At 37.8% G+C, this 25,390-nt stretch overlaps 1 protein-coding gene across 6 annotated transcripts in view; it reads left to right on the forward strand.

The window, feature by feature from the left end:
* Positions 1-25,390, forward strand: part of TUBGCP5 (tubulin gamma complex associated protein 5) — a 62,605-nt gene that overhangs the window by 6,140 nt on the left and 31,075 nt on the right. For 2 of the 6 annotated variants that reach the window (XM_029951637.1, XM_029951639.1), the window contains exons 4-7: positions 13,255-13,351; positions 13,747-13,826; positions 14,229-14,364; positions 25,087-25,204. In XM_029951637.1, the coding sequence (XP_029807497.1) occupies positions 13,255-13,351; positions 13,747-13,826; positions 14,229-14,364; positions 25,087-25,204 (431 nt within the window). Of the gene's footprint in view, positions 1-7,252; positions 7,324-13,254; positions 13,352-13,746; positions 13,827-14,228; positions 14,365-25,086; positions 25,205-25,390 lie in introns of all 6 variants that reach the window. The other 4 variants (XM_029951641.1, XM_029951643.1, XM_029951642.1 and 1 more) reach the window with 4 other exon arrangements.

The raw sequence follows: 25,390 nt of genomic DNA on the forward strand, positions 1-25,390 counted from the left end.
AGGGGGTTCTTTGTGCCTCTTGAATTTGAATGTCTATTTCTTTTCCCAGATTTGGGAAATTCTCAGTTATAATTTGGTCTAGTATCCCTTCAGGCCCTTTCTCTCTGTCTTCCTCTTCAGGAATTCCTATGATACGGATGTTGTTCCGCTTGATTGTATCACTCAGGTCTTGAATTCTCCTTTCTTGCTCCTGGATTAATTTCTCTCTCTTTTTTTCAGCTTCCTCTTTTGTTCTAACTATATCTTCTAATTCACCTATTCTTCTCTCTTCCTCGTCAATCCTTGAGGTGGCTGCCTCCAGTTTGTTGTTCACCTCTTCTATAGCCTTTTTTAACTCATCACACCTATTTTCAAAGTGCCTAGTCATTGTCTCAGTTGATTCTTTGATGCTTTTCTCAACCCCAGTGATTAATTTTATGACAAGTTTTTTAAATTCTTGATCTGGTATGTTGTCTAGATCTGCCTTGAGCAGTCCTGTGGCTGTGACTTCCTCCTGGAGGTTCTTCAGGGGAGAGTTCCTTCGTTTTGTCATTTCTGCTATTTTTCTGTCTCTTGTCACCTTTAGAAAGCTCGTTGAGCGCTGTGCACCTGTTAGTATTTCTCTGTTAAAGGAGGCTTATTGACTGTCCAAGGCCTGTCGTTTCAGGAAATATTCTTTTAATGGTGTCTCTCAGTTTCTCTTGTTGTGACTTTGAATATTTTATTTCCCTACTCAGCAATATTTGGGACTGGGTGTCATGCACACTTTGGCTTGTTTCTTGGTGTAGCCCTAAGAAGGAAAACAGACAGACAAACACAGAGGGAACAGTAACACACAAATGCACAGACAAATCAAACAAACAAACATATTAAAAAGGGGAGAGAAAATAAAGAGAATGGGGAGGAAAGAGACGAAAAGAGGAGAAGAAGAAAAGAAAAAGAAAAAGAAAAAAAATAAAGGGGGGCAGAGACAATAAAGGACAGTGGACAGTCTAAAAGTGTATGACCAGTTGAGGGGAGAGGTAAGGATGAGATATAGGAGGATATATCTGGATTGCAAGAAGGTTAGAAAAAAAAACAAAACAAAAATGGGAGAAAGGAGAAAGGAAAATAAGGAGTAAAAAATTTAAGTAAAAAAAAAAGTAATAAAAAATACGTACAGAAAAAGGCGAAAAGAAAGAAAATGAAGAAATAAAAGAAAAAAATTATAAAGAAAGCAAAACAAACAAACAAACAAACAAACAAAAAAAACCCCAGCCGCTCCCCCTCGTGGATAGGCGTGGTTTGATGTTGTAGGTCACTGGAGGCTGTTCTCAGAGGCTCTGCCTTGGTGTCTGCAGATATTAGATAGGCGGCAAGCCAAGCTCCGCTGAACTAGGAACTGTTAGGCCACTCTAATGAGTCCGATCTCCTTTTGCTGCGGTTGAGCAGAGTTGTATTTTCCAGGCCCGCCTCGGTTCAAAGTTCCAGTCCATGCACTTTTTATGCTACCACAGATGGTGTTTTTGCTTTGGTGGCTGGCTTCTTTGGGGGAGGAATCAGTTTGTCTTGGCTCAGCCTGGAATTTCGGCTGCCCCTGCCTGAGGCGAGGTGTGCAGCAGGGGGTGAAGTGCATGCGCACAGTCACAGACCTGACCCCCAGTGGGGATCGTGTTAGCTTTGGGGGAGGAATGAGTGCGCAGTTGTTGCTGCCGGGAACTGCTGGAAATGAGCTGGGAGCTCCTGCAGCCTGTGGGCGCACCTAGGTCTCCACCACCGCTGACTCTCTGCCGGGATCACGCAGAGGTGGGGGCTATTTTTTCCCTGTTGGCACCCGGGATTCAGGTTTCACGCGGCCAAATGCTGGGGGCGAGATGCGCCGTGGAAATGAGGTGCGTGCTCCCACTCCCAAAACTGAGGTCGAAGTGAGCACCCCTGACACCGCCGCTGCAATGGTCGCCAACTCCTCTCCAAGATGGTGCAGGGCTGAAAGCTGTTCCTTCCCTTGCGCGCCACCTGGGTTCGGGATTTAGGCTGCCCAGCAGTTATCTGTGGAGTGAGCTTCTCTCTTCAAGCGTGGTTAAGCGTGCTTTACCTCTTCCCCAGAGACAGTACTATGAGCGTGTAGAGTTTCTCCGTCTCTTCCCTTTGTCTCTCCGGCTCCGTGCACTTGCCCCGTGTTGGGCTGGGGCACCTCCCCTGCCCGTCTTGGGCTGGCCCGTTTTCCAATCTCCCCAGTTCGCACTCACTCACTCAGGTATCCTTTAGGTTCTCTTTCTTCTGGAGTCCGTATTTTCTCCTTCCGCTCTTGCAGATGAGGGTAATGTCCTTCTCAGTTCGATCTATGGGGCAGACGAAGTTTACAGAGCTCCCTTCCTCTCCGCCATCTTGGCTCCTCCCCCTAGAATTTAATAATTTAGACCCTATAACAACATCATACTAATAAAAAAAATAATGGCAAACATTATTAGAACACTTAATGTATGCCAGGCCCTGTTAGTCCCATAAAGACCATGTTCAGTAGGTACTATTACTGTAGTTATTTTGGCAAGACAAATGCCTTAATCTCCATCTCATTTGAACCAATGAAAATGCCTAACTTATACAGAATAATTAAATAAAATAGTTTCACTTCTGATTCCTACTTTGACTTTTTCATTGCCATATCTGGTGATTTTTCTGTATATTTCCTGAGACCAGGGGAACCACATTCCCTTGCTCTGCTGTGGCATGTCCTATGTCCTGTACTTGAACTGTCCTTACCTGTCTCTTCTGCCTGAGGAATCTCATCCTTTAATATTAAATCCAAGTATTGTCTCTATTGATACTCTGTATTTCAGTATGTTATTATGTTCATTATTGTTTCGTATTTCTCCCTTTAACATGTGAGTTTTACAGGTTTAGGGTTCTATATCTGATTTATTATCAGGCATCTGGAACAGAGTAGACAATAAATATGTGTAGAAAAAAAATCTGTACAATCCTATCTTCTCCCTAACTGCCCTCCACTCTTGCAGCACCTACATTCAGAATTGGTTGCCATTTTCCCCCTTGCTGTGGCGTCTTCCATAAAGCTGTTGCAGTGTAGCAGCATCGTAGACTCTGAGTCTGGAGTTCTCTTTTGTCCAGCAAGAGAGCAGATGCAAAAGAGACTAACATCCAGGAGGAGTCAAGAGCCATGAGTAAGGGTCCTTGCACCGTTTTTATTAGGATCAGAAGGCTTACAAGCATGATGGACATTCACAAAGAGACAATGAAACTGTGAACGTTAACTCACATGTGTGAGAGAAAGGGAATTTCAAAGATATGCAGTGTTAGGGGTTTGGGTCAATACAAAACAAAATCCCTGCACCTGGCAGATGGCTGTGTATGGCAGTATCTGTTTATCTTAGCTTGCCTAGGGGATGAGAGAGAGAGAGCATGCTCCCTCCAGGACAACAAGGCACCTTTCTTTTGCTAATTAGCTCCCCTCCAGGTAACTTCACCCTGCTGCAGTGTATAACCCTGTACACCTGTTTAACTCTTCTGGTCCTTCCTCCTGTGAAAGCAACTTTCTGCTTTTATACTATATTGGGGCACTTCTGCCCTAATTACCTAATATTGGATGCTTTCATCTTGTGGCTTCCTATTTCTATGCCTCTCGTCTATAGTGGGGGCACTTTCACCATTTTTATCTAATCTTGGATGCTTTCATCCTAAGCCTTGTTAACCCAGGAATTCTTAAGTTTATTCCTTACATAGCAATAACTTCATACTTTTTAAAAATTTTTATTTATTTAAATTCAAGTTAGTTAACTTACTGTGCAGTATTGGCTTCAGGAGTAGAACCCAGAAATTCATCTCTTTTCTATGTAACATCCAGTGTTCATCCCAACAGTTTTCCTCCTTAATGCCCATCGCCTCTTTAGCCCATCCCCCATCCATTGCACCTCCAGTAACCCTGTTTGTTTTCTGTAATTGAGAGTCTCTTATGGTTTGCCTCCCTTTCTGTTTTTATCTTATTTTTGCTTCCCTTCCCCTATGTTAATCTGTTTTGTTTCTTAAATTCCACTTATGGGTGAATCATATATCTGTCTTTCTCTGACTGTCTTATTTTGCTTAGTGTAATACCCTCTAGTTCCATCCATGTTGTTGCAGTTGACAAGATTTCATTCTTTTTGATTGCTGAGTAATATTCCATTTTATGTATATTCCACATCCTCTGTATCCAGTCATCAGTCGATGGATATTTGGGCCCTTTCCATAATTTGGCTATTGTAGGTAGCAATGCTATAAACATTGGGGTCCACGTGTCCCTTCAAATCAGCATTTTGTATCCTTTGAATAAATACCTAGAAGTGTAATTGCTGGGTTGTAGGGTAGTTCTATGTTTAATTGTTTGAGGAACCTACATACTGTTTTCTAGAGTGGCTACACCAGTTTGCATTCCTACTAGCAGTGCAAAAGGATTCCCCTTTCTCTACATCCTTGCCAATATCTGTTGTTTCTTGTGTTGTTAATCTTAGCCATTCTGAGAGGTGTGAGGTTTTGATTTGTGGGGTGTTTTGATTTGTGGCTTTCATTTGTCTGTTAGCCATCTGGATGTCTTCTTTGGAAAAATGTTTATTTATGTCTCTACCCATTTCTTCACAGGATTTTTTTAGATATTGAATTTGTTAAGTTCCTTTATAGATTTTATATACTAACCCTTTATCCAATATGTCATTTGCAAATATCTTCTCCCTTTCTGTTGGTTGCTTTTCAATTTTGTTGATTGTCACTGCAGAAGTTTTTATCTTTATAAGATATATCTTTATAAGGTCCCAATACATTTTCGCTTGTTTGTCTAGTAGGAAGCTACCATAGCCAAAGGCAAAGAGGTTGCTGCCTGTTTTCTCCTGTAGGATTTTGATGGTTTCCTGTCTTATATTTAGGTCTTTCATCGATTTGCACTTATTTTTTGTGTATCCCAGGTACAATTTACCCATTTACAATTGCACCAAAAACCATAAGATACCTAGGAATAAACCTAACCAAAGAGGTAAAAGATCTATATGCTGAAACCTTTGGACACTTCTGAAAGAAACTGGAGACGATACAAGGAAATGAAAAAACATTTAATGCCTGTGTATTGGAAGAACACATACTGTATTATTAAAATGTCTATACTATCCAACACCATCCACACATTCAATTCAGTTCTTATCAAAATAATACCAGCATTCTTCACAGAACTAGAACAAACAATCCTAAAATTTGTATGGAATCATAAAAGATCCCAAATAGCCAAAGTAATGTTGAAAAAGAAAGAAGAGAGAGAGAAAAGAAAATGAAAAAAGAAAGAAAGAAACTATGACCCTGATCCCAAAACGAAAAAGGAAGAAAGAAAAATATTATGCCTGGCCCTGTTCCCACCAGAACTACAGTTGTCATTTTGAAGCACTCAATTTTCAATACACTTGGTGCATGCAGGGTGCTGGCTGTGTTGGCCTTCTAGAGGAGAGGTCCACTGCCTTGGTTCAGAGTTAGTCTTGCCTGAGCAAGCAGTTGCCAGTCACAGGGGTGGGGGGAGGTTTGGTGTAGGTAGAGCCTGCCTTCACTGGAGGCTGCAATGGTGCCCTCCAAAGTCCTACTGTGTTGGTATGTGGGAAAATGGCACCACTCCAATCTCTCATCGCTAGACAGAGGGTTGCACACCCCACACTGTTTGGGCCACCCTCACAGAACAGTGAGGGCAGTCAGCTTGCCCTGCACCACAGCTCTGCTGTGTTTTTTCTTTGGGATTCCAAAATTGTGCAGCTGGGATTCAAAACTTGAAGTCTTAAAGGACATGCAACCATGCTGACTCACCACCTCCTGTTCTGTGTCTAAAGTCTTTTGTCCCTGAAACACAGTCCCAGGCCTGTGCATTATGCAGAATCTAGGGTATAGCACTGCTAAAAGCAGCAAAGGTTATATTCTCTCTGGCTGCACCTATGTTCCTTGCTGATGAAAGGCCTTTTGCTAGTGCCTGCAGGGTCTTTTGTCCTTGGGGAGGCAATATACCTTCTTCCAGAAGTACTCAAGGAAGGGGAATATTCTCTATCAACATGCCCCAGAGATCCCTCCACCACGTTATGCACTCCAGGGCAGCAGCATCTTTTTCCCAAGAAGTGCACGCCATAGCTCCACTCTGGAGAATGTTGCACACTTCCAAAACCTCAGAGTCTGAGCTCCAAACACTGTTTGCAAAAAAAAAAAAAAAAATCTCTGACACTCAGTACTTCTTGTTCCCTGGCCTGTGGTCCAGAGAGGTTTTTCCTCTACATGAACCAGTACCTCACTCTCTCATCCCGTCTCTTTTTCTTGCCTTTTTGTCTCTCCACAGATAGCATTCCCTCCCCTCCATAGCATCACCATTTTTGTTTCACCCAGTTCACTTCCATGTACTTTGCACCTGCCATGCTGTCTCCCTCCAACCATGAAGATCCTTCTGCCACTCTGCAGATTGATTTCCTAGGTGTTCCAAGTGATCTGATCTCAATATACCTGTGTTTGAGGGACTAGGAAAGCCCAGGGTCGCCCTACTCACAATCTTAATTTCTGAACTTCATACTTTTTTTTTTTAGCATTATCAGTATATGCCTTAACATACCATAAAAATCTATCCACTGCGAATGTGCATTTCACCAGTTTTAGTAAATATGTAGTTATGTAACCACAATCCAGTTTTAGAATATTTCCATTACCCCAAAAGTTTCCCTCAAGCTCATTTGCAGTCAGTGCCTGCTCCCACCCCAACCCCAGACAGCTGCTAATCTGTTTGCTCTATTTTTCTTTTTTACATTTATTTATTTTTGAGAGACAGAGAGAGACAAGTGGGGGAGGGGCAAAGAAAGAGGAAGGCACAGAATACGTAGCAGGCTTCAGGCTCCAGGCTCCGAGCTCCAAGCTCCAAGCTGTCAGCACAGAGCCCAACGCGGGCTCGAACCCACAAACCGTGAGAACATGATCTGAGCTGAAGTCAGGTACCTAACCAACTGAGCCACCCAGGCGCCCCTGCTCTATTTTTTAAATTGCCTTTCCTGGACATTTTATGTAAATGAGTTCACACAATATACAATTTTTGTGTGCTGCTTTCATACTGTTTTGGAGTTTCATTCATGTTGTAGTATGTGTCCATATTCTATTTATATTAGTTGCTAAAATTAATGCTACATACATAAATCCATTGTATGGATAAGCCACATTTTACTTACGCACCAGTGGATGACATTAGGATTGTTGCCAGTTTTGAGTTAGCATGAATAATGAACTACTGTGAACATTCTTGTAGAAGCTGTGTGCGGACATAAGTCTTCACTCTTTTTGGACATATTTCTAGGAGTGGAATTACTGGTTTACATGGTAAGCATTATTTCCCGAAGTGGCTGTATCATTTTATATTTCTCCAAGCAATGTATAAAAGGTTCCAGTTTCTCCACATCCTTGCCAATACTTGTTTTTATCTCTCTTTTATATTATAGGCATTGTAGAAAATATGTAGTAATACATCATTATGGTTTTGATTTACATTTCCCTAATAACTAAAGGTTGAGCATTTTTTTAATGTGCTTTTTAGCTATTTATATATCTTTGGTAATGTCTGTTAAAGTCTTTTCCTGTTTTTAAATTTGATTACTTGTCTTCTTACTGAGTCATCAGTGTTTGTTTCTTACATAAGTTCTTCAGAAAAATGGTTTACAAATACAAATACAAGTCCCTAGCTTGTCTTTTCATTTTATTAGTGGTGGGTTTTGGGTTTTTTTTGACGTTTAAATGGTTTTCATTTTAATGAAGTTCATTTTATCTATTTCTTTCTTTTATGACTTGTACTTTTAGTATCATGTCTAAGAACCCTTTGCCTAACCCAAAGCTAAAGGCTTTTCCCCTGTGTTTTCTTCTAGAAGTTTAAGCACTTGTATTTCAATTTATAATCCATTATGAGTTAGTTGTTCTTTTTGTTGTGAGGAAAGGATCTAAGTTAAAGGGTTTTTTTGCCTTCCGATATTTGATTGTCCCATCTCCATTTGTTGAAAAGAGTATTCTTTACTTATTGAATTGTATTGGCAATTTTGTCAAAAACAATATGAACATAAATGTAAGGATTTATTTCTAGACTCTGAATTGCTTCATTAATTTATATGCCTATCCTTACACAAATACCATACTGTGTTTATTACTATAGCTTTATTGGGGTTTTAGAAGCAGGTAATATAAGTACTACAACTTTTTTCTTTTTCAAAACTGTTTTGTATATTATCGACCCTTTGAATTTCCATGCACATTTCAGGACCCACTAAATTTCTGCAGAAAGCCTTCTGGAATTTGGCAAGGGTTTGCGTTGAATTGGTAGATCATTTTGGGAGGTAGTGCCATTGTTGGTTGAATTGTGTGCCCAGAAAACATATGTCCAAGTCCTATCCGTGGAAGGATTCTTCCCTCAAGCATTGAGATTGAGCATGGCTTTGCGGGCAACTTGATCTTGGACTTCTAGCTCCCAGAAAGGAGAGAAAATAAATTCCTTTGTTTCAAGCCATGTAATTTGTGGCATTTGTTGTGGCAGCCTTTGGAAACTACTACATGGTCTTATCAATACTAAGTCTTCTAATCCATGAATATGAACTCTCCATTTATTCAGATCATCTTTCATTTTTCTCAGCAATTTTTTTCTATGTACAAATCCCTCATTTCATTTACGTGTATTCTGAATATTTTCTATTTGATAGTGTTATGAATGAAATTGTATTCTTAATTTCATTTGCAGTTTGCTTATTGCTAGCATATTAAAATGTTAATTCACTTATATATTTTTTGTATATTTAGCCCTGCTAAACTTATTTATTCTAGTAATTGTCATCTGGATTCCTTAGTATTTTGTATATTAGGGTCATCTCCAAAAACAGTTTAGCTTCTTCCTTTCCAGAGTGAAGTATTTTTTGGCTTTTTACACTGGACAGAAGCTCCAATACAGTGCTAAATAGAATGGACATTTTTGCCTTGTTCTCAGTCGTACAGGAAAAGCTTCCATTTTAACCCTTAATTATGATGTTAATGTAGGTTTTTCATAGATACCCGTTATCATTTCAAAGATACTCTTTTTTATTCCTAATCTGTTGAGAGTTTTTATCATGATTAAGCTTTGGATATTGTCAACTTTCTTTCTGCATTTTTCAGATAATCTTATGTTTTTGGCTTTATGTTATATTAACATGAGGTCTTAGCTCAGGCTGCCATAACAGCTCTGCCATAGATTGGGTGGCTTAAAAAGACAAAAAAATTATTTTCTCATGGTTCTGGAGTCTGGGAGGACTAAAGAATAAGGTGCTGACTGACTCACTTGGTGGTTATGACTCTTCCTGGCTCATCGATGGCCACCTTCTCCCTGTGTCCTCCCATGGCAGAGAGAGCTCTTCTTGTCCCGTTGGACCAGTTCTTCACCCTTATGAACTAATCACCTCCTGAAATCCCCATCTGCAAATACCATCACACTCGGGGTTAGAGTTTCCACATACGAATTTGAGGGGGACAGACTTTTAGTTCATAACCTATGATGTATTATAGTAAATGATCTTTGGTTGTTAATCTGATTTATTTGTGGATTGAGAAGTGTACTTAAGGCCTGGCTTTTATTTTGTGTTAGTTGTCTCTCATCTTCTTGTTGCATGAATTCATGGTCCATCCCAAGGATGTATGAGTGGTTTGGGTCCACTCCAGTCTCTGCTGTGTACAGCACAACGTATAGTCAACTCCAGACATGAAGAGCTTAGCATACCCCTTTGGCTGTCTTGCTTCCAGTATTTCAACTGTTCTGCTAGCTGGCTACTTGCTCCACACAGGACCGCAACCACGGACTCCCCACTTCATTTGCCACTGCATTTAGCACTTTAGCTCACAGCTCTTTGATTCCAGTGAGGTTTTTCCATCAACAGCAGCAAAGCTGCTGGTTTTCACTTCCTGTCTATCCTGATTGAACTGCAACTGATAGAGGTAGAAAGAGTGAAATAGCTCCAGGCACATATGCCACAAACTCCCATAGTTCTTCCCTGAGATCATTTTCATGGATTAATTCTTCTCAGAATTTGTATGTTCATACTCCCTTGAGAGCACTGAAATGGTTGTCTGGTAGTTTTGTCTAGCTTTCAGTTTTAGAGGAGAGTATTTGAAGACCACATTGCTCCAATCATGCCAGCAGTGAATATCTAACCTCACTACCTATTATAAAGAAGGATACATAGTATTCATGGGAGGTACTCAGTAAATGGCCATTTACCACTTCCAGGCTCTAAATGATATTTGGCAAAAGAGAATTTGGAGTTAGCTCTTCTTAGAAAAGTAAGCAAAGACTTTGATGTACTTTTAAAACCCCACTTGAACTAATTCTTCATAGTTTTGAGTTTTAAAGAATGTGAAAGTGAAATATATGTTATCCCTAAATTTGAGATTCAAGACCACCTCTGATACATTAGAACAACACATGGGATTGCTTCTTTAATCATATATATGCATGTGTTCACTGACTTTCTACAGAGTAGCAGGGACTGCAGGGCTTCAGAAAACAGACTAGGGGCATATACCTTCATCTTTTATGTAAAGAAGGCATGGCATAAAAGAACAAGTTAAATTATATATATATATATTTTTTTTTTAAATAGTTTATTACCAAGTTGGTTTCCATGTAACACCCAGTGCTCTTCCCCACAAGTGCCCCTCTCCATGACCATCAGCCCCCTTCCTCTTCCCCCGTCCCTCTTCAGTCCTCAGTTTGTTCTCAGCATTCAAAAGTCTCTCATAATTTGCCTCACTCCCTCTCCCCAACTCTTTCCCCCTTTTTTCCCTTCTCATGGTTCCCTGTTAGGTTCTCCTGTTAGACCTATGAGTAAAAACATATGGTATATTTTTAAAGTTAAGAAAATATTCATATCTTCTAAATGTAAGTGCCAGAGTCCTCACTCTTAGCAGTCTTCTTTTTCTTTGCTACAACTAGTAATTTTAGTCAAAGTATGATATATAGCTGGTTGATAAGCTACATTTTGGCCATTAGTGCTAAATGTTAATTTGTTAGTGATAAACTCAATTAATGAGTCCTCTCAGGGAGAAGTTCCTTTATAGATGTTACTCAAAAAATGAACAAGATCTAGGAGTGGAGGAATGGCATCATTCAGGTCCTCTTCCCATGACCAAAAGTTACTTTTGTGCATCCTTTCACTACAACAGGTCAATACTCCGATCCTTAGCAAAGTAGGGAGGTCCACAAGGGTTCAATGTGTACTCTTTTTCTGCATACACTTCTTTCCTCTGCCACTGGTAACTTTTATCTTATTCAATAGGTGCATGACATCCAAAATAAAAAAACAAAGAAAAAAAACCAATGTAGTATTAGCAGTTATTACTAAATAACAGATTTATATAGTGAGAGGGTCTTTTTTTTTTCCTTCGAGTATTTATATTTTAGACCACTTTTCTCTGTGGTCTAAAAATTCTTTTCCTTGGTAAAGGAATTCAGGCATTTCCAGGCAGTTGAAAAATTATCAGAAAAGGGCAGCTCTTTGCAGTCTTTATTAGTGATGTATTGTCTAGGCATTCCTAGGAAAGTTTAGCAAGTATTTACTGTGTCCCTGGCATCATACTAGGTGGTAGGAATACAGAATAAACAAGACATAATCATCACTGCCCAAATAGTTTAATAGTTATTTAATTATAATTATGATGAACATTATGAAGAAATATACAAGGCACTATAAATGGTGGCTGAGTTACAGTGACACAGAAGCAATTGGCATTCAGTAGATATTCATATTTTGAGGGGTGCCTGGGTGGGTCAGTCGGTTAAGTATCCAACTCTTGGTTTCAGCTTAGGTCATGATCTTGTGGTTCATGAGTTCAGGCCTCACATCAGGCTCTGCGCTAACAGTGCAGAACCTGCTTGGGATTCTCTCTCTCTCTCTCTCTCCCTCTCCCTCTCTCCCTCTCTCCCTCTCTCCCTCTCTTTCTCTCCATCTCTCTGCCCCTCCCTGCCTCTCCCTCTCTCTCTCAAAATAAATAAATAAATAAACTTTTAAAAAATTAAAAATTCAGATTTTGAACTTTGATCTTTTCCTAGGTTAGTGATATTCAGTAGGATACTGGTGATGCTGGGCAATGACACTGAGCCACAGCTCTGTCACATAGGTGCTCATGAGGGTAAACAACTAGTGCACTTAACATACACTTACTTGAATGGGTTGTACCCATACAGCCATTCTGGTTTACCTTCAGTTCAGTATTCAATAAATTACATGAGATATCCAGCACTTTATTATTTTAAGTATACTTTACATCCAGCACAGAGTCCATTGTGGGGGCCTGAACTCACAACTCTGAAATCAAGACCTGAGCCAAGATCAAGAGTCAGACACCCAACTGACTGAGCCAGCCAGGCACCCTAGCACTTTATTATTAAATAGGCTTGTGTAAAATCATTTTGCCCAATTGTAGGCTAATGTAAGTGTTCTGAGCATGTTTAAGATAGGGTAGACATGGGGTGCCTAGATTACTCAGTCAGTAGAGCATGGAATCTTGATCTTGGGGTCTTGAGTTAAAGCTTCATGTTGGTTGTAGAGATTACTTAAAAAAAAAAAGGGATAGGCCAGTCTCTGATGTTCAGCAGTCGAGGTGTATTAAACGCATTTTCACTTTAGAGTCTTTTCAACTTGAAATGGCTTTATTGGGATGTAACCCCATTAAGTTGTGGAAGATTTGTATAGAACATACAATAGGAAGAGCTCACATGGTCTTTAGGCATCAGAGACTTACCTTCCTTGAATTTAATCCACTCTTCTTTCCAGCACTGTTTATGACTTTTAACATATTTGGGGGTATTTTTTTTTTTTGGTAACTTTTTAAAGACTTTTAAAAAAATAATTTGTTTTTTAAAAATTTAAAGAAAATTTGAAGAAAGTAAAGGAAATCCAGTGTACCCTTTGTTCAGGTTCACTAATCATTGTCCTTTGATCTAGAATAGTTCCTCAGCCTTTCTTTATCTTGACCTTGACATTTTTGAAAAGCACAGGTCAGTTATTTAGTAACACGTCCCTCCCTCAGTTTAGGTTTTTCTGACAATTTCTCATTAGCATTCATGTAATGCATTTTTGACAGATTCTTTATATGTACACATTTGAACTATTATAAAGGTTTAGCGATTAGGATTTATTTAGATATAATTCATGTTTTCTCAAATTAGGAAAAATATTGGGGACACAGCTGACATGGGTAAACATGGTAAACCTCAGTGATTTATATTCATTTTTTGTTTTAAAGACAGATGCGCATTATTCCATACTGTCACTTCTTCTGTGTCTGTCTGATTCTCCTTCCAACAGCAATTATGTGGAAACACCAAGAGATAAAGAAGTGGGTATGTTACCAAATGCTTTAATATGTAACAAAAGTGAAATTGGTTTTATTACCAGACATTGAGGTTTTATAAAAAGTTGTGAAAATCTATGAAACTAAAATATTTGTTGCTTTGGATGCAACTGCAATTGCAGATCCTCATTTAAAATATAAATTCTGACTTTGTAAGTTAAACTACTTTCAGTTGTATAAAGAGAATCAATTTTGAAGATAAAGAAATTAAAATTAAAAATGTATTAGAATATTAATTTATTGTATGTTTTGATATTTTTGAACTTTTGTTTCCTGAGTGCATTTTATTTGAGTTTTGTTAGACTTTTTCCCTATAGTTTTGGGTTTCCCCCCATACACACATATTTTTTATCAAACTGATGATATTCTTCTGTTACATTTTAGAAAAGAAAGATGATTTTGACTGGGGAAAATACTTGATGGAAGGTGAAGAAACTGACCTTAATCTGAATGTAGACACACCAGTAAGTGGCAATAGTTTTGCTATTGTAAATATAAATATATGCCAAGTGATATATTATTTTTATGGTTCCTTCCACCCTAGAGCAACTTAACTAAAACAGGAATACTTTTCATTAGAGTAGTTTATTATCGAAGAGTTATTAAGATTTTGCACTGAATAGTATTAAAAAGTTGAATGGAATGAATGTAAGTATTCTTTTAGAAGCTGTGACTCTTGGGGGCTTTGCCACCAAAAATAATTCCGTGCTTTAATAGTAACTTTCAAGACATTTAGAAAAAAGTGTCATTTGGTTTAGTTTTTGCTTTTCTTTTGAAATTTCGTTAATCCTTTCATCTAAGTAGCTCTAGTCACTATATGCTCTAAAGGTAGGTTTATTTCCCTATTTTTCTGTTTAAAAAATCAGAACTGGTCTGAAGAAAGTGAAGACGAAGATGATCAACAGCCCTTAAGTAGAGAAGACTCTGGGATTCAAGTGGACAGGACACCCTTAGAAGAACAAGATCCAAACAGAAAATTGGGGCCTCGTGTCAGCTGGAAAGGTACCATGTGTTCTCAGATGCTGGCATCATTTTCTCATACGAGAATTCTTTAGAAGGACAGGCAAGCTTTGGGAATGGGTTCTGTGCAGCTTAAGATATTGGTAAACTCTGCCATCCTCATAAATATTTTCTTTTAATTGTTTTTTAACATTTTTATTCATTTTTTGAGAGACAGAGACAGAGCGCAAGTAGAAGAGGGGCAGAGAGCAAGGAAGATACAGAATCCGAAACAGGCTCCAGGCTCTGAGCTGTCAGCTCAGAACCCAGTGCAGATTGAACTCACAAACCTCAAGATCATGACCTGAGCCAAAGTCAGCTGCTTAACCGACTGAGACACCCAGGTGCCCCAAATATTTTTAAACCATTAGTAGATCTTTCTTCTATAGTGTCTAAGAAGTGGAACTAAAAAATTAATGTTGAGGGGCGCTTGGGTGGCTCATCGGTTAAGCGTCCAGCTTCGGCTCTGGTCATGATCTCACGGTTCGTGGGTTCGAGCGCCAAGTCAGGTTCTGTGCTGACAGTTAGCTCAGAGCCTGGAGCCTGCTTCAAATTCTGTGTCTCCGTCTCTCTCTGACCCTCTCCTATTCATGCTGTCTCTCTCTGTCTCTCAAAAGTAAATAAAAAACATAAAAAATTAAAAAATAAATCAATAAAAGCCCTTGCTTTAAAAAAAAATTAATGTTGAAAAGTTAGAGTGAAATTCTGTTTTGGTTTTTTTTGTTGTTGTTCTGAGAACTTTCATAGTCCTAAAAAAATTTTTTTTTAGTAGAGAAGGTTTAACTTTGCTAAAATTAGTAACTTTAAAGTTACATTACTTTTTCTGTGGTCATGTAACTGTAAAACTAACCCCAGACTCTGTTCACTGTACTTAAACCTTGCCACATAGACAAAGTAGTTAAAGCTGATTTAGCATCCTAATGATTTTCTGGCTTACTTTTTCTTTTTAATTTGTTTATTGGACCTTTATCAGAGCACATCATCATCACTAGTCCATGGAGAACTTTTAGTTTGGTTTATATATTCTCTTCTGCTATTTCTGATTCTCATTCCCCTTTCCCTTTTCCTCCCAGCCAAATTATAGGCATTGTTCTAATGTATTTGATACCTGTATTCTCACATATGTTGGGTTCTTATAAAATATATTCTGTTGTTTGGTATATTCTGTTTTGAAATTATGTACTGGTATTATCCCATGTGCCAAACTTTGTTCTATTCCTTTTTTCATTTATCTGTTTTAAATCTGTCCATGTCACTCTTGAACCTCTCTTCTGTTACTTCTAACTGCAACATAGGTTTCTGCAGTTTGCAGTACCACATTTCTATTATCAGTTCCCTGTGGACTGTCCTGAGCTGCCTTTGCCCCCTCTACTTAGTGTCATGCCCATTACGGGCCTGGCCCACAATCTTCTCCTCACTTGGTAAGATTCACCCCTCTGATTTGGGTTGCTTTTGTTTTCATTTGCATTTGACTGCTCAGGAGAAATACTTGTGGCTCCTCAGCTCTTTCAGTCTTTTTTTTTTTTTAATCCAAGTTAATTAACATATAGTGTAATAATGATTTAAGGACTAGAATTTAGTGTTCCATCAATTACATACAACACCCAGTGCTCATCCCAAGTGCCCTCCCTAATGTCCATCACCCATTTAGTCCATCTCCCCAATTGCTCCCCCTCCAGCAATCCTCAGTTTGTTCTCTATATTTAAGAGTCTCTTATGGTTTGTCTCCTGTTTTTATCTTATTTTTGCTTAGCGTAATAAACTCTAGTTCCATCCACGTTGTTGCAAATGTAAGATTTTATTCTTTTTGATGGTTGAGTAATTGTATGTGTGTCTGTAGACATGCACACATCTTTATCCATTCATCAGTCGATGGGCATCTGGGTTATTTTCATAATTTGGCTGTTATCAATAGTGTGCTATAAACATTGGGTACGTGTGCCCCTTCAAATCAGCATTTTTGTATCCCTTGAATAAATTCCTAGTAGTGCAGTTGCTGGGTTGTAGGGTAGTTCTATTTTTAATTTTTTGAGAAACCTCCATACTGTTTTCCAGAGTGGCTGCACCAGTTTACATTCCTACCAGTAATACAAAAAAAAAAAAAAAAAAAATCCCCTTTCTCTGCATTCTGACCAACATCTGTTGTTTCCTGAGTAGTTAATTTTAGCCATTCTGACAGGTGTGAAGTGATATGTCATTGTGGTTTTCGTTTGTATTTCCCTGATGATGAGTGATATGGAGCATCATATCATGTGTCTTTTAGCTTTGTGGGTGATTTTTTTTGGAAAAGTGTCTATTCATGTCTTTCACCCATTTCTTAAATGGATTATTTGTTTTTTGGGTGTTGAGTTTGATACAAGCTAGATCAAACAATTCTAAAATTTGTTTGGACCCAGAAAAGACCTTGAATAGCCAAAGCTATCTTGAAAAAGAAAACCAAAGCTGGAGGCATCATAATTCTAGACTACAAACTGGATTACAAAGCTATAATCATGAAGACAGTATGGTACTGGCACAAAAACAGACCCACTGACCAGTGGAACAGAATAAAGAACCCAGAAATGGACCCACAAAGGTATGACCAACTGATCTCTGACAAAGCAGAAAAGAATATCCAATAGAAAAAAGTCTCTTCAGCAAATGGGGTTGAGAAGGCTGGACAGTGACATGCAGAAGGATGAACCTGGACCACTTTCTTGCACCATACACAAAAGTAAACTCAAAATGTAAGACAGGAAGCCATCAAATTCTACTACAGAAAACAGGCAACAATGTCTTTGACTTGAGCTGCAGCAACTTTTTTCTTGACATGTCTCCGGAGACAAGAGAAACAAAAGCAAAAATGAAATATTGGGACTTCATCAAGATAAAAATTTCCTTTGGTGCTTGGGTGGCTCAGTCAGTTAAGCATCTGACTTGAGCTCAAGTCATGATCTCACAGTTTGTGGGTTCGAGTGCCATGTCAGGCTCAAGTGCTAACCACATCATGAATGATTTACAGGTCTGAGTACAACAAAATAGAAAAAATAGAAAAAAGAATCCCCAATTCTGTTTGAAGGATCCCATGAAAAACATTAACAGTAAGATGACTAAACAACTCCAATGTTAAAACCTAGGAATAAGTGTCTAGACATACAGAGGACTCTGAAGGGTGGAGTTGGGAAGGAAAGACATGAAACCCAAAAGAAAACAAGAGGAATATCAATGGACACTTCACAGAAGGGGCAAGACTAAGGAGCTTTTTATCTTTTGTTTTAATGTTTATTTATATTTTAGAGAGAGAGAGAGAAAGAGGTGCAGTATGTGAGCAGAGTAGGAGCAGAAAGAGAGGGAGACACAGAATCCAAACAGGCTCCAGGTTCTGAGCTGTCAGCACAGAACCCAATGTGGGCCTCAAACCCACGAGCCATGAGATCATGCCCTGAGCCAAAGTGGGACACTTAACAGACTGAGCCACCCAGGCGCCCCTTCCATAAACATTTTAGAAGCAGTAGAAGTTCTTTTTAAAAAATTCAGCTGGAATTTTTATTGGGATTGCATTGAATTTATATATTTAGCTTGGAAAAATTTGATATCTTTACTTTGAAAATACCTACATTAATTCTAATTTTCTGTCTTAGATTTTGAGAATTCTCTTTATAAAGATTATAAATATCTATTAATTTTTATACATGTTCATCATTTTTGCTGTGAATGAGGTCTTTTTTGTTTTGTTTATCACTGGTGTATGGGAACACTGTTGTTTTTTGTAAATTGTTCTTATATCCAGTATTTGCTGAACTTCCATATTAATTGTAATAGTTTGTTGATTCCGTTGGGATTTTCTTTCTTTTTTCTTTTTTGAGACTGAAGTGTTTACTTAGGAAAGCTGAAGTTTTTTTTTTTAATGTTTATTTTTGAGAGAGACAGAGCATGAGCGGGAGAAGGGTAGAGAGAGGGAAACAGAATCTGAAGCAGGCTTCAGATGTGTCTGTTTACCATCTGTACATCTTCTTTGGAGAACTATCTATTCAGGACCTCTGCCCATTTTTTAATCAGAGTATTGGGGTTTTTTGGTGTTGGGTTGTATAAGCTTTTTATATATTTTGGATGTTAACCGTTTGTTGGATATATCATTTGCTCATCTCTTCTCCCATTCAGTAGGTTGCCTTTTCATTTTGTTGATGGTTCCTTTCTGCATAAAACCTTTTCATTTTGATGTAGTCCCTGTACTTTATTTTTGATTTTGTATCCTTTGCCTTAGGAGACATATCTAGAAAAATATTGCTAATGTTGATGTCCAAGATATTACTGCCTGTGTTTTTGTTTTTAGGAGCTTTGTAATTTTGAGTCTTCCATTAGATCTTTAATCGATTTTGAGTTTATCTTTGTGTATGGTGTAACATAGTCGTCTAGTTTCATTATTTTTCGTGTAGCTGTCCAAATTTTTTATTTTTATTATTTTTTTAATGTTTTATTTATTTTTTTTGATACAGAAGAGACAGAGCATGAGAGGGGGAGGGGCAGAGAGAGAAGGAGACACAGAACCAGAAGCAGGCTCCAGACTCTGAGCTAGCTGTCAGCACAGAGCCTGACGCGGGGCTCGAACCCACAAACATGAGATCTGACCTGAGCCGAAGTTGGAGGCTTAACCAACTGAGCCACCCAGGCGCCCCTGTCCAAATTTTTTAACACCATTCTTAGAAGACACTGTCTTTTCCCCATTTTATATTCTTGCCTCCTTTGTCATAGATTAATTGAGCATATAAACATGGATTTATTTCTGGTCTCTCAATTCTGTTCCATTGATCTATGTGTCTGGTTTTGTGTCCATACAATATTGTTTTGATTACTGTAACTTTGTAGTATAGTTTGATAACTGGGATTGTGAAACCTCCAGCTTTGTTCCTTCTCAAGGTTATTTTGGCTATGGGGGGAATTTTGTGGTTCTGTACAAATTTTAGGATTGTTTGCTCTAGTTCTGTGAAAAATACTCTTGGTATTTTGAAAGAGATAGCATTGAATTTGTAGACTGCTTTGGATGGCATTATGGACATTTAAACAGTATTCTTCCAGTCCATGAGCAGGGTATGTGTTTCCATTTATCTTTGTTATCTTCAATTTCTTTCTTCAGTGTCTTAACAGATTTCAGAGTACAGGTCTTTCACCTCTTTGGTTAGTTTTATTCCTAAATGTTTTATTATTTTTGGTGCAATAATGAATTTCTTTTTCTGCTTTGTTAGTGTATAGAAACACAACAGTTTTCCTTATATTAAAAAAAATTTTTTAATGTTTTTTTTATTTTTGAGAGAGAGAGAGAGGCAGAGTTCGAGCAGAAAAGAGGCAGAGATAGAGGGATATACAGAATTGGAGGCAGGATCCAGAGTCTGAGCTGTCAGCACAGAGCTCAATGTGGGGCTCAAACCCACAAACCGTGAGATCATGACCTGAGCTGAAGTTGAACACTTATCCAACTGAGTCACCCAGGCACCCCAACAGTTTTCCTTATATTAATTCTGTATCCTATAATGTAACTGAATTCATTTATTAGGTTTTTGATGGAGACTTTAGGGTTTTCAATTTATAGTATATCATCTGCAAATAGTGACAGTTTTACTTCTTTTTTTTATCAATTTGGATGCTTTTTAGTTTTTTTCTCTTATCTGTTTGCTATGGCTAGGACTTCCAGTATTATGTTGAATAAAGGTGGTAAGAGACTTGTTTCTCTTCTGATCTTAGAGTAGAGCTTTCAGTGTTTCACCATCGAGTATGATGTTACCTGTGGGTTTTTTATATCTGGCCTTTATTATGTTGAGGTATATTTCCTCCAAACCCATTTTGCTGAGAGTTTTTATCATGCTTTTTCTGCTTCTACTGAGGTGAAATTTTATCCTTCATTTTGTTAATATAATTGTATAATGTTGATTGATTTGCAAATATTAATCCATCCTTGCATTTCTGGGGAAAACTGTGGCTGATCATCATGCTTGGTGATCTTCTTAATGTATGTTGAATTCAGTTTCCTAAAATTTTTGAGGATTTTTGCATCTGTTCATCAGAGATATTGGCCTGTAAAATTTTTTGTGATGTTCTTTATCTGGTCTTGGTATCAGGGTAAATGCTGGCCTAATAGAATGCTTTTGGATTTTTTTTCTATTTTGAAATAGTTTGAGAAAAATAGTTATTAACTCTTTTTTAATAATTTGGTAAAATATACATGGGAAGTCATCTGGTCCTTGACCTTTGTTTGTTGAGAGTTATTTGATTACTGATTCAATTTTGTTACTAGTGATTAGTCTGTTCAGATTTTCTATTTCTTCCTTATTCGAGGTTAGGAAATTGTATGTTTCTAGAAGTTTATCCATTTCTTCTAGGTTGTCCAATTGGTGACATATAAGTTTTCATAGTAGTCTCTTATAAAATTCTTTGTGTTTCTATGCTATTGATTGTAACTTCTCCTCTTTCATTTCTGATTTTGTTATTTTGAATTCTCACCTTTTTTTATTTTTATGAGTCTCAAAAACGGTTTTGTCAATATTTTTATATTTTCAAAAATCAACTCTTAATTTCATTGATCTTTTCTACTTTTTTATCTGTATTTCACTTATTTCTGTCCTGTTTTGTCTGAGTTACTTCTTTCTAACCTTAGGTTTTATTCTTATTTTTCTAGTTCCATTAGGTATAAGATTAGATGGCTTATTTGAGACTTTTCTTGTTTCTTGAGAAAAGCCTCTATCATTTCAAACTCCCCTCATAGTTTATGACTCCCAAAGATTTTCAACTATTATGTTACCATTTTTCTTTGCATATATTTTTAAATTTTCTCCTTGATTTCTTCACTGATCTGTTGTTTAACATCATTTTGTTTAGCTTGCACGTGTTTTGGGGTATTTTTTCAATTGTTTTCTTATAATTGATTTCTAGTTTCATACCATTGTGCTCAGAAAAGAGACTTATTTTGTGGCCTAACGTGATCTCACATTTTTAGTCTACCTGCCCACATTCTGTGTATAAATTCTATTTAAAATTCTCCTGGAGAATGTTCCATGTGCCCTCAAAAAGTACATATATTCTGCTGATTTGAGATGATAAATTCTGTATGCATCTATCAAGTTCATCTGATCTGTTGTGTAGTTCAAAGCCACTGTAAGTCTGTTGTCTCTGATGTAAATATTGCTGCACCAGGATTTTTGGGGGCTCGGGGCAGGGGGCAGGGAGCTGACATTTGTGTGGAATATCTTTTTTCATCCTGTCACTTTCAGTAGGCTGTATGTGTCTTTGGGTCTAAAGTGAATCTCTTGTAGTTAGCACATAGATGGACTTATGTTTTTTATCCATTCAGTCATTCTTTGTCTTTTGATTGGAACATCGAGTCCATTTAGACTTGAGGTAATTATTGATAGGTATGTACGTATTGCCTTTTGGTAATTGTTTTCTGTTTTTGTGGTTTTTTTCCTGTTCTTTTATTCTCTTGCTCTCTTCCATCATGATTAATGACTTTTTTAGTTCTATGCTTATATTCTTTCCTCTTTTTTTGTGTATCTTCTATATTTTTTTGGTTTTTGGTTGCTATGAGACTCATACATACCATCTCAGATATATAACATATTTGAAAGTCACATTTTTAGTCTACCTGCCCACATTCTGTGTATAAATTCTATGTAAAATATGATGTCATATTTAACATCTTTTTGTGAGTACATAACTAATTTTTTAGGTATAACTAATTTTACTACTATTGTCTTTTAAACTTTCATCCTATGTTTATAAGTTTATAAGTGATGGATCTACCAACTTTATTATGTGTTGACCAGTAAATTTTTTTCCTTTTATAATTTTCTTCTACTCATAGTCTTGTCTTTTCTGCTTAAAGAAATCCCTTTAACATTTCTTATAGGCCAGTTTAGTGATGATGAACTCCTCTGGCTATTTTTTTTTAATATATCCCTAAATTCTGAATAACAGTCCTGCTGGGTAGAGTATTCTTGGTTATAGGTTTTTTTTCTTTCAGCACTTTGAATATATCATGCCATTTCCTTCTTACCTGCAAAGTTCTGCTGAAAAATTAGCCAGTAGCCTTATGGAAGTTCCCTTGTACAAAACTAGTTGCTTTTTCTCTTGCTACTTTTAAGCCTCTCTCTTCATGTTTAATTTTGATATTTTGTTTGTTATGTGTTTTGATGTGAACCTCCTTGGTTCATCTTTTTTGGGGGGGGGGGGCCTCTCTGTGCTTCCTTGGACCTGGATGTCCATTTCCTTCCCCAGGTTAAGGAAGTTGTTAGCTATTATATTTTCATATAATTTTTTTGCCCCTTTCTATCTTCTTCTTGGATCACTGTAATGTAAATGTTACTGTGCTTATTGCTGTCTCAGAGGTATAACCTACCCTTGTTAGTTGGTTTTTTTAAATCTTTTTTTTTTTTTTTTGGCAGTGCCATTATTTTGGTTTCCATTATTCTATCTTATAGATAACTGCTCTGTTCTCATAATCCTCTATAATCTGCTATTGATTCCTTCTAGTGTTTAAATATTTCAGTCATTATATTCTTCAGCTATGATTGTTTCTTTTTTATATTTTCCATCCCTTTGTTCATCCACTCTTTTCTCAAGTCCAGTGTGGATCTCTATGATTATTACTTTCAGCTCTTTATCAGCTAGATTCCATTTCTCTGTCTCACTTAGTTCAAAAGTTGTTTTATCTTATTATTTCATTTAGAACATACTCCTCTGTCTTCTCATTTTGTTTCACTTTCTGTGTTTATTTCTATGAATTAGGTGGAATATCTACATCTTCCAGTCTTGAAGATATGGCCATGTTTAGGAACATCCCCTGCATAGACTGTATGCATGGAAACTTAGGTTGGCTGGCTGAGCTATAGCAGGAGCAGGCTGAAGATCCAGGGGCACCCTGTGCCATGGGCACCCTGACCAGCCATTGGAACAGCCACAAACCTGGCTGCTCCATGCAAGGGGTGCCCTATCAGAACAATTGGCACTGGAGTAGGCACAGGCCAGGGTGTTCCCAGGGTATTCCACATCAGGCAAGAATGCTGAAGCTGTAGTCGGTACAGGCTAAGGATGTTCTGTTACCTGCTACACTGGAATGGTTGCAGGCAGAGGTGCTATCTTCAGTATGTAACTGGAGCTGGTGTTGGCTAGGGGCCCAGGACTCACCAACGCAGCAGGCCACCTAGAGTGCCTAAATCCTGTTCCCCTCTGTACTATCAAGGTTGAGGAGAAACATAAACAATAGTGTTCACCAGAACCTCTGACAACTTTTGAGAGAGTTCTAGCTATTCTTCTACTATGGACACTCGGGTAGCAAATGGGTTTCCTTCAATTCTAGTCTAGTTGTCCTTTAATCTGCAGCTTTTTCCTGTGTCCTAGGGTGGGCAAATCCTCTGGTCCCTCAGTACTGTCCCTCACCACTACATTTTACAGCAACAGAGGTCAGGTTCCCATCATTACCATGTTTCTGTCTGCCCTACCTCTCTCTGTGTGGTACCTCTGTCTTTTATTGTGCAGAAATTATTCAGTCAGCCCTCAGTTCTTCAGGCAAAATTGCTCCATATGTAAGTATAGATTTGGTATATTGATGGGTAGAAGGGAATTCAGATTCTTCCTACACTATCATCTTGGACCTCCTCCCCCTTAGGTTTTTTTCTTTTTTAATGTAAGCTCTACACCAAATGTGTGGCTTGAACTCTTGACCCCAAGATCAAGAGTCACATGTTCCACTGAGCCATCTAGGGCGCCCTCCCATTTGGTTTTTATATAGATGATCATTATCACCTGCAAATATTGACAGTTTTGTCTCCTGTCCTTTCTTGTATCTGGTATTTCTTTGTGACACATTAATGGTATCTTTCTGGCCAGGCCTCCAATCTGCAGAGGAAGAATCAGCAGTGAGAGCAGGGTTCCTGGAGTGGATCTTAGCTAAGAGGGTTGCACCTGAAATTCCTCCATTAAGTGTGATTTTGTGTTAGTGAATCATCCTTGAATTCCTGAGCTAAAGTCCCCTGATGATTCTGTTATTTTTTACTACTTTTTTTTAAATTAGGTGTACACCCAACATGGTGCTCAAACTAAAGACCCTGAGATCAAGAGTTGCATGCACCACCAACTGAGCAAACCACATACCCCTGTATTAGCTATTTTTTTAATGTAGGATTTTTCATTTTTATTCTTTGATGAACTTTATGTCTTATCTGACTTTAGAAGCAAGGCCTTATAACCCAAATAAGATATCCAGTTCTTTTTTTTTTAAGTTTTATTTATTCTGAAAGAGCAAAAATGAATGAAGGAGGGGCAGATAAAAGGGAGAAAGACAATCCCAGTCAGGCTCCGCAGTGGTAGCACAGAGCCTGACTAGGACCTTGAACTCATGAACCTGAGTCAAAACCAAGAGTTTGATGCTTAACTGACCAAGCCACCCAGGCACCCCAGATATCTAATTCTTTAAAGCTTAGCACCAGTCCTGAGGCTTTAGGGGTTCTTGAGAGCATCTTTGGTCACCATTTCAATTACTTTCATGATTATTGATCTCTTATTCATGGAGTTATTTAAAATTAACTATTTTATAGCCAGTGATAATTAAATTTTGTGTCTATGTTCCTCTATGTATATTCTAAAGAGCCTTTTTCAATTGAATGTTTGAACAAAGTCATAAGTCCAAAATTGTGGCATAGTTGATCAAGTGTTTCTTTGATAGTACTCATAACGTAAACTTACTAAATATCCTTCCAGTAGATGAGCCAGATGGCCGAAGCTGGCTGGAGCAGCATGTGGTTCATCAGTACTGGACAGCCAGATCCTCAAGGTTTCCTCATAGTTTACATTTACACTCCAATTTCGCCACTATCTGGTAAGAAGCTAAGTTTTTCATTTAATGTGTTAATAGAAGAAACTTCGATGTTTTCATATTTGCTTTAGATTTGTAGTTTAAATCAAGTACTAACCTGAAATTTAAACTGTTTTTTTTTAACAATTCTAAGTGAACATAGTTGTAAATTATTTAATTATTTTTAAATGAGATTAATTATTTAATTAT

This window comes from Suricata suricatta, chromosome 9 (genome assembly GCF_006229205.1).
Source record: "Suricata suricatta isolate VVHF042 chromosome 9, meerkat_22Aug2017_6uvM2_HiC, whole genome shotgun sequence".
NCBI classification, from domain to species: Eukaryota; Metazoa; Chordata; class Mammalia; order Carnivora; family Herpestidae; genus Suricata; species Suricata suricatta.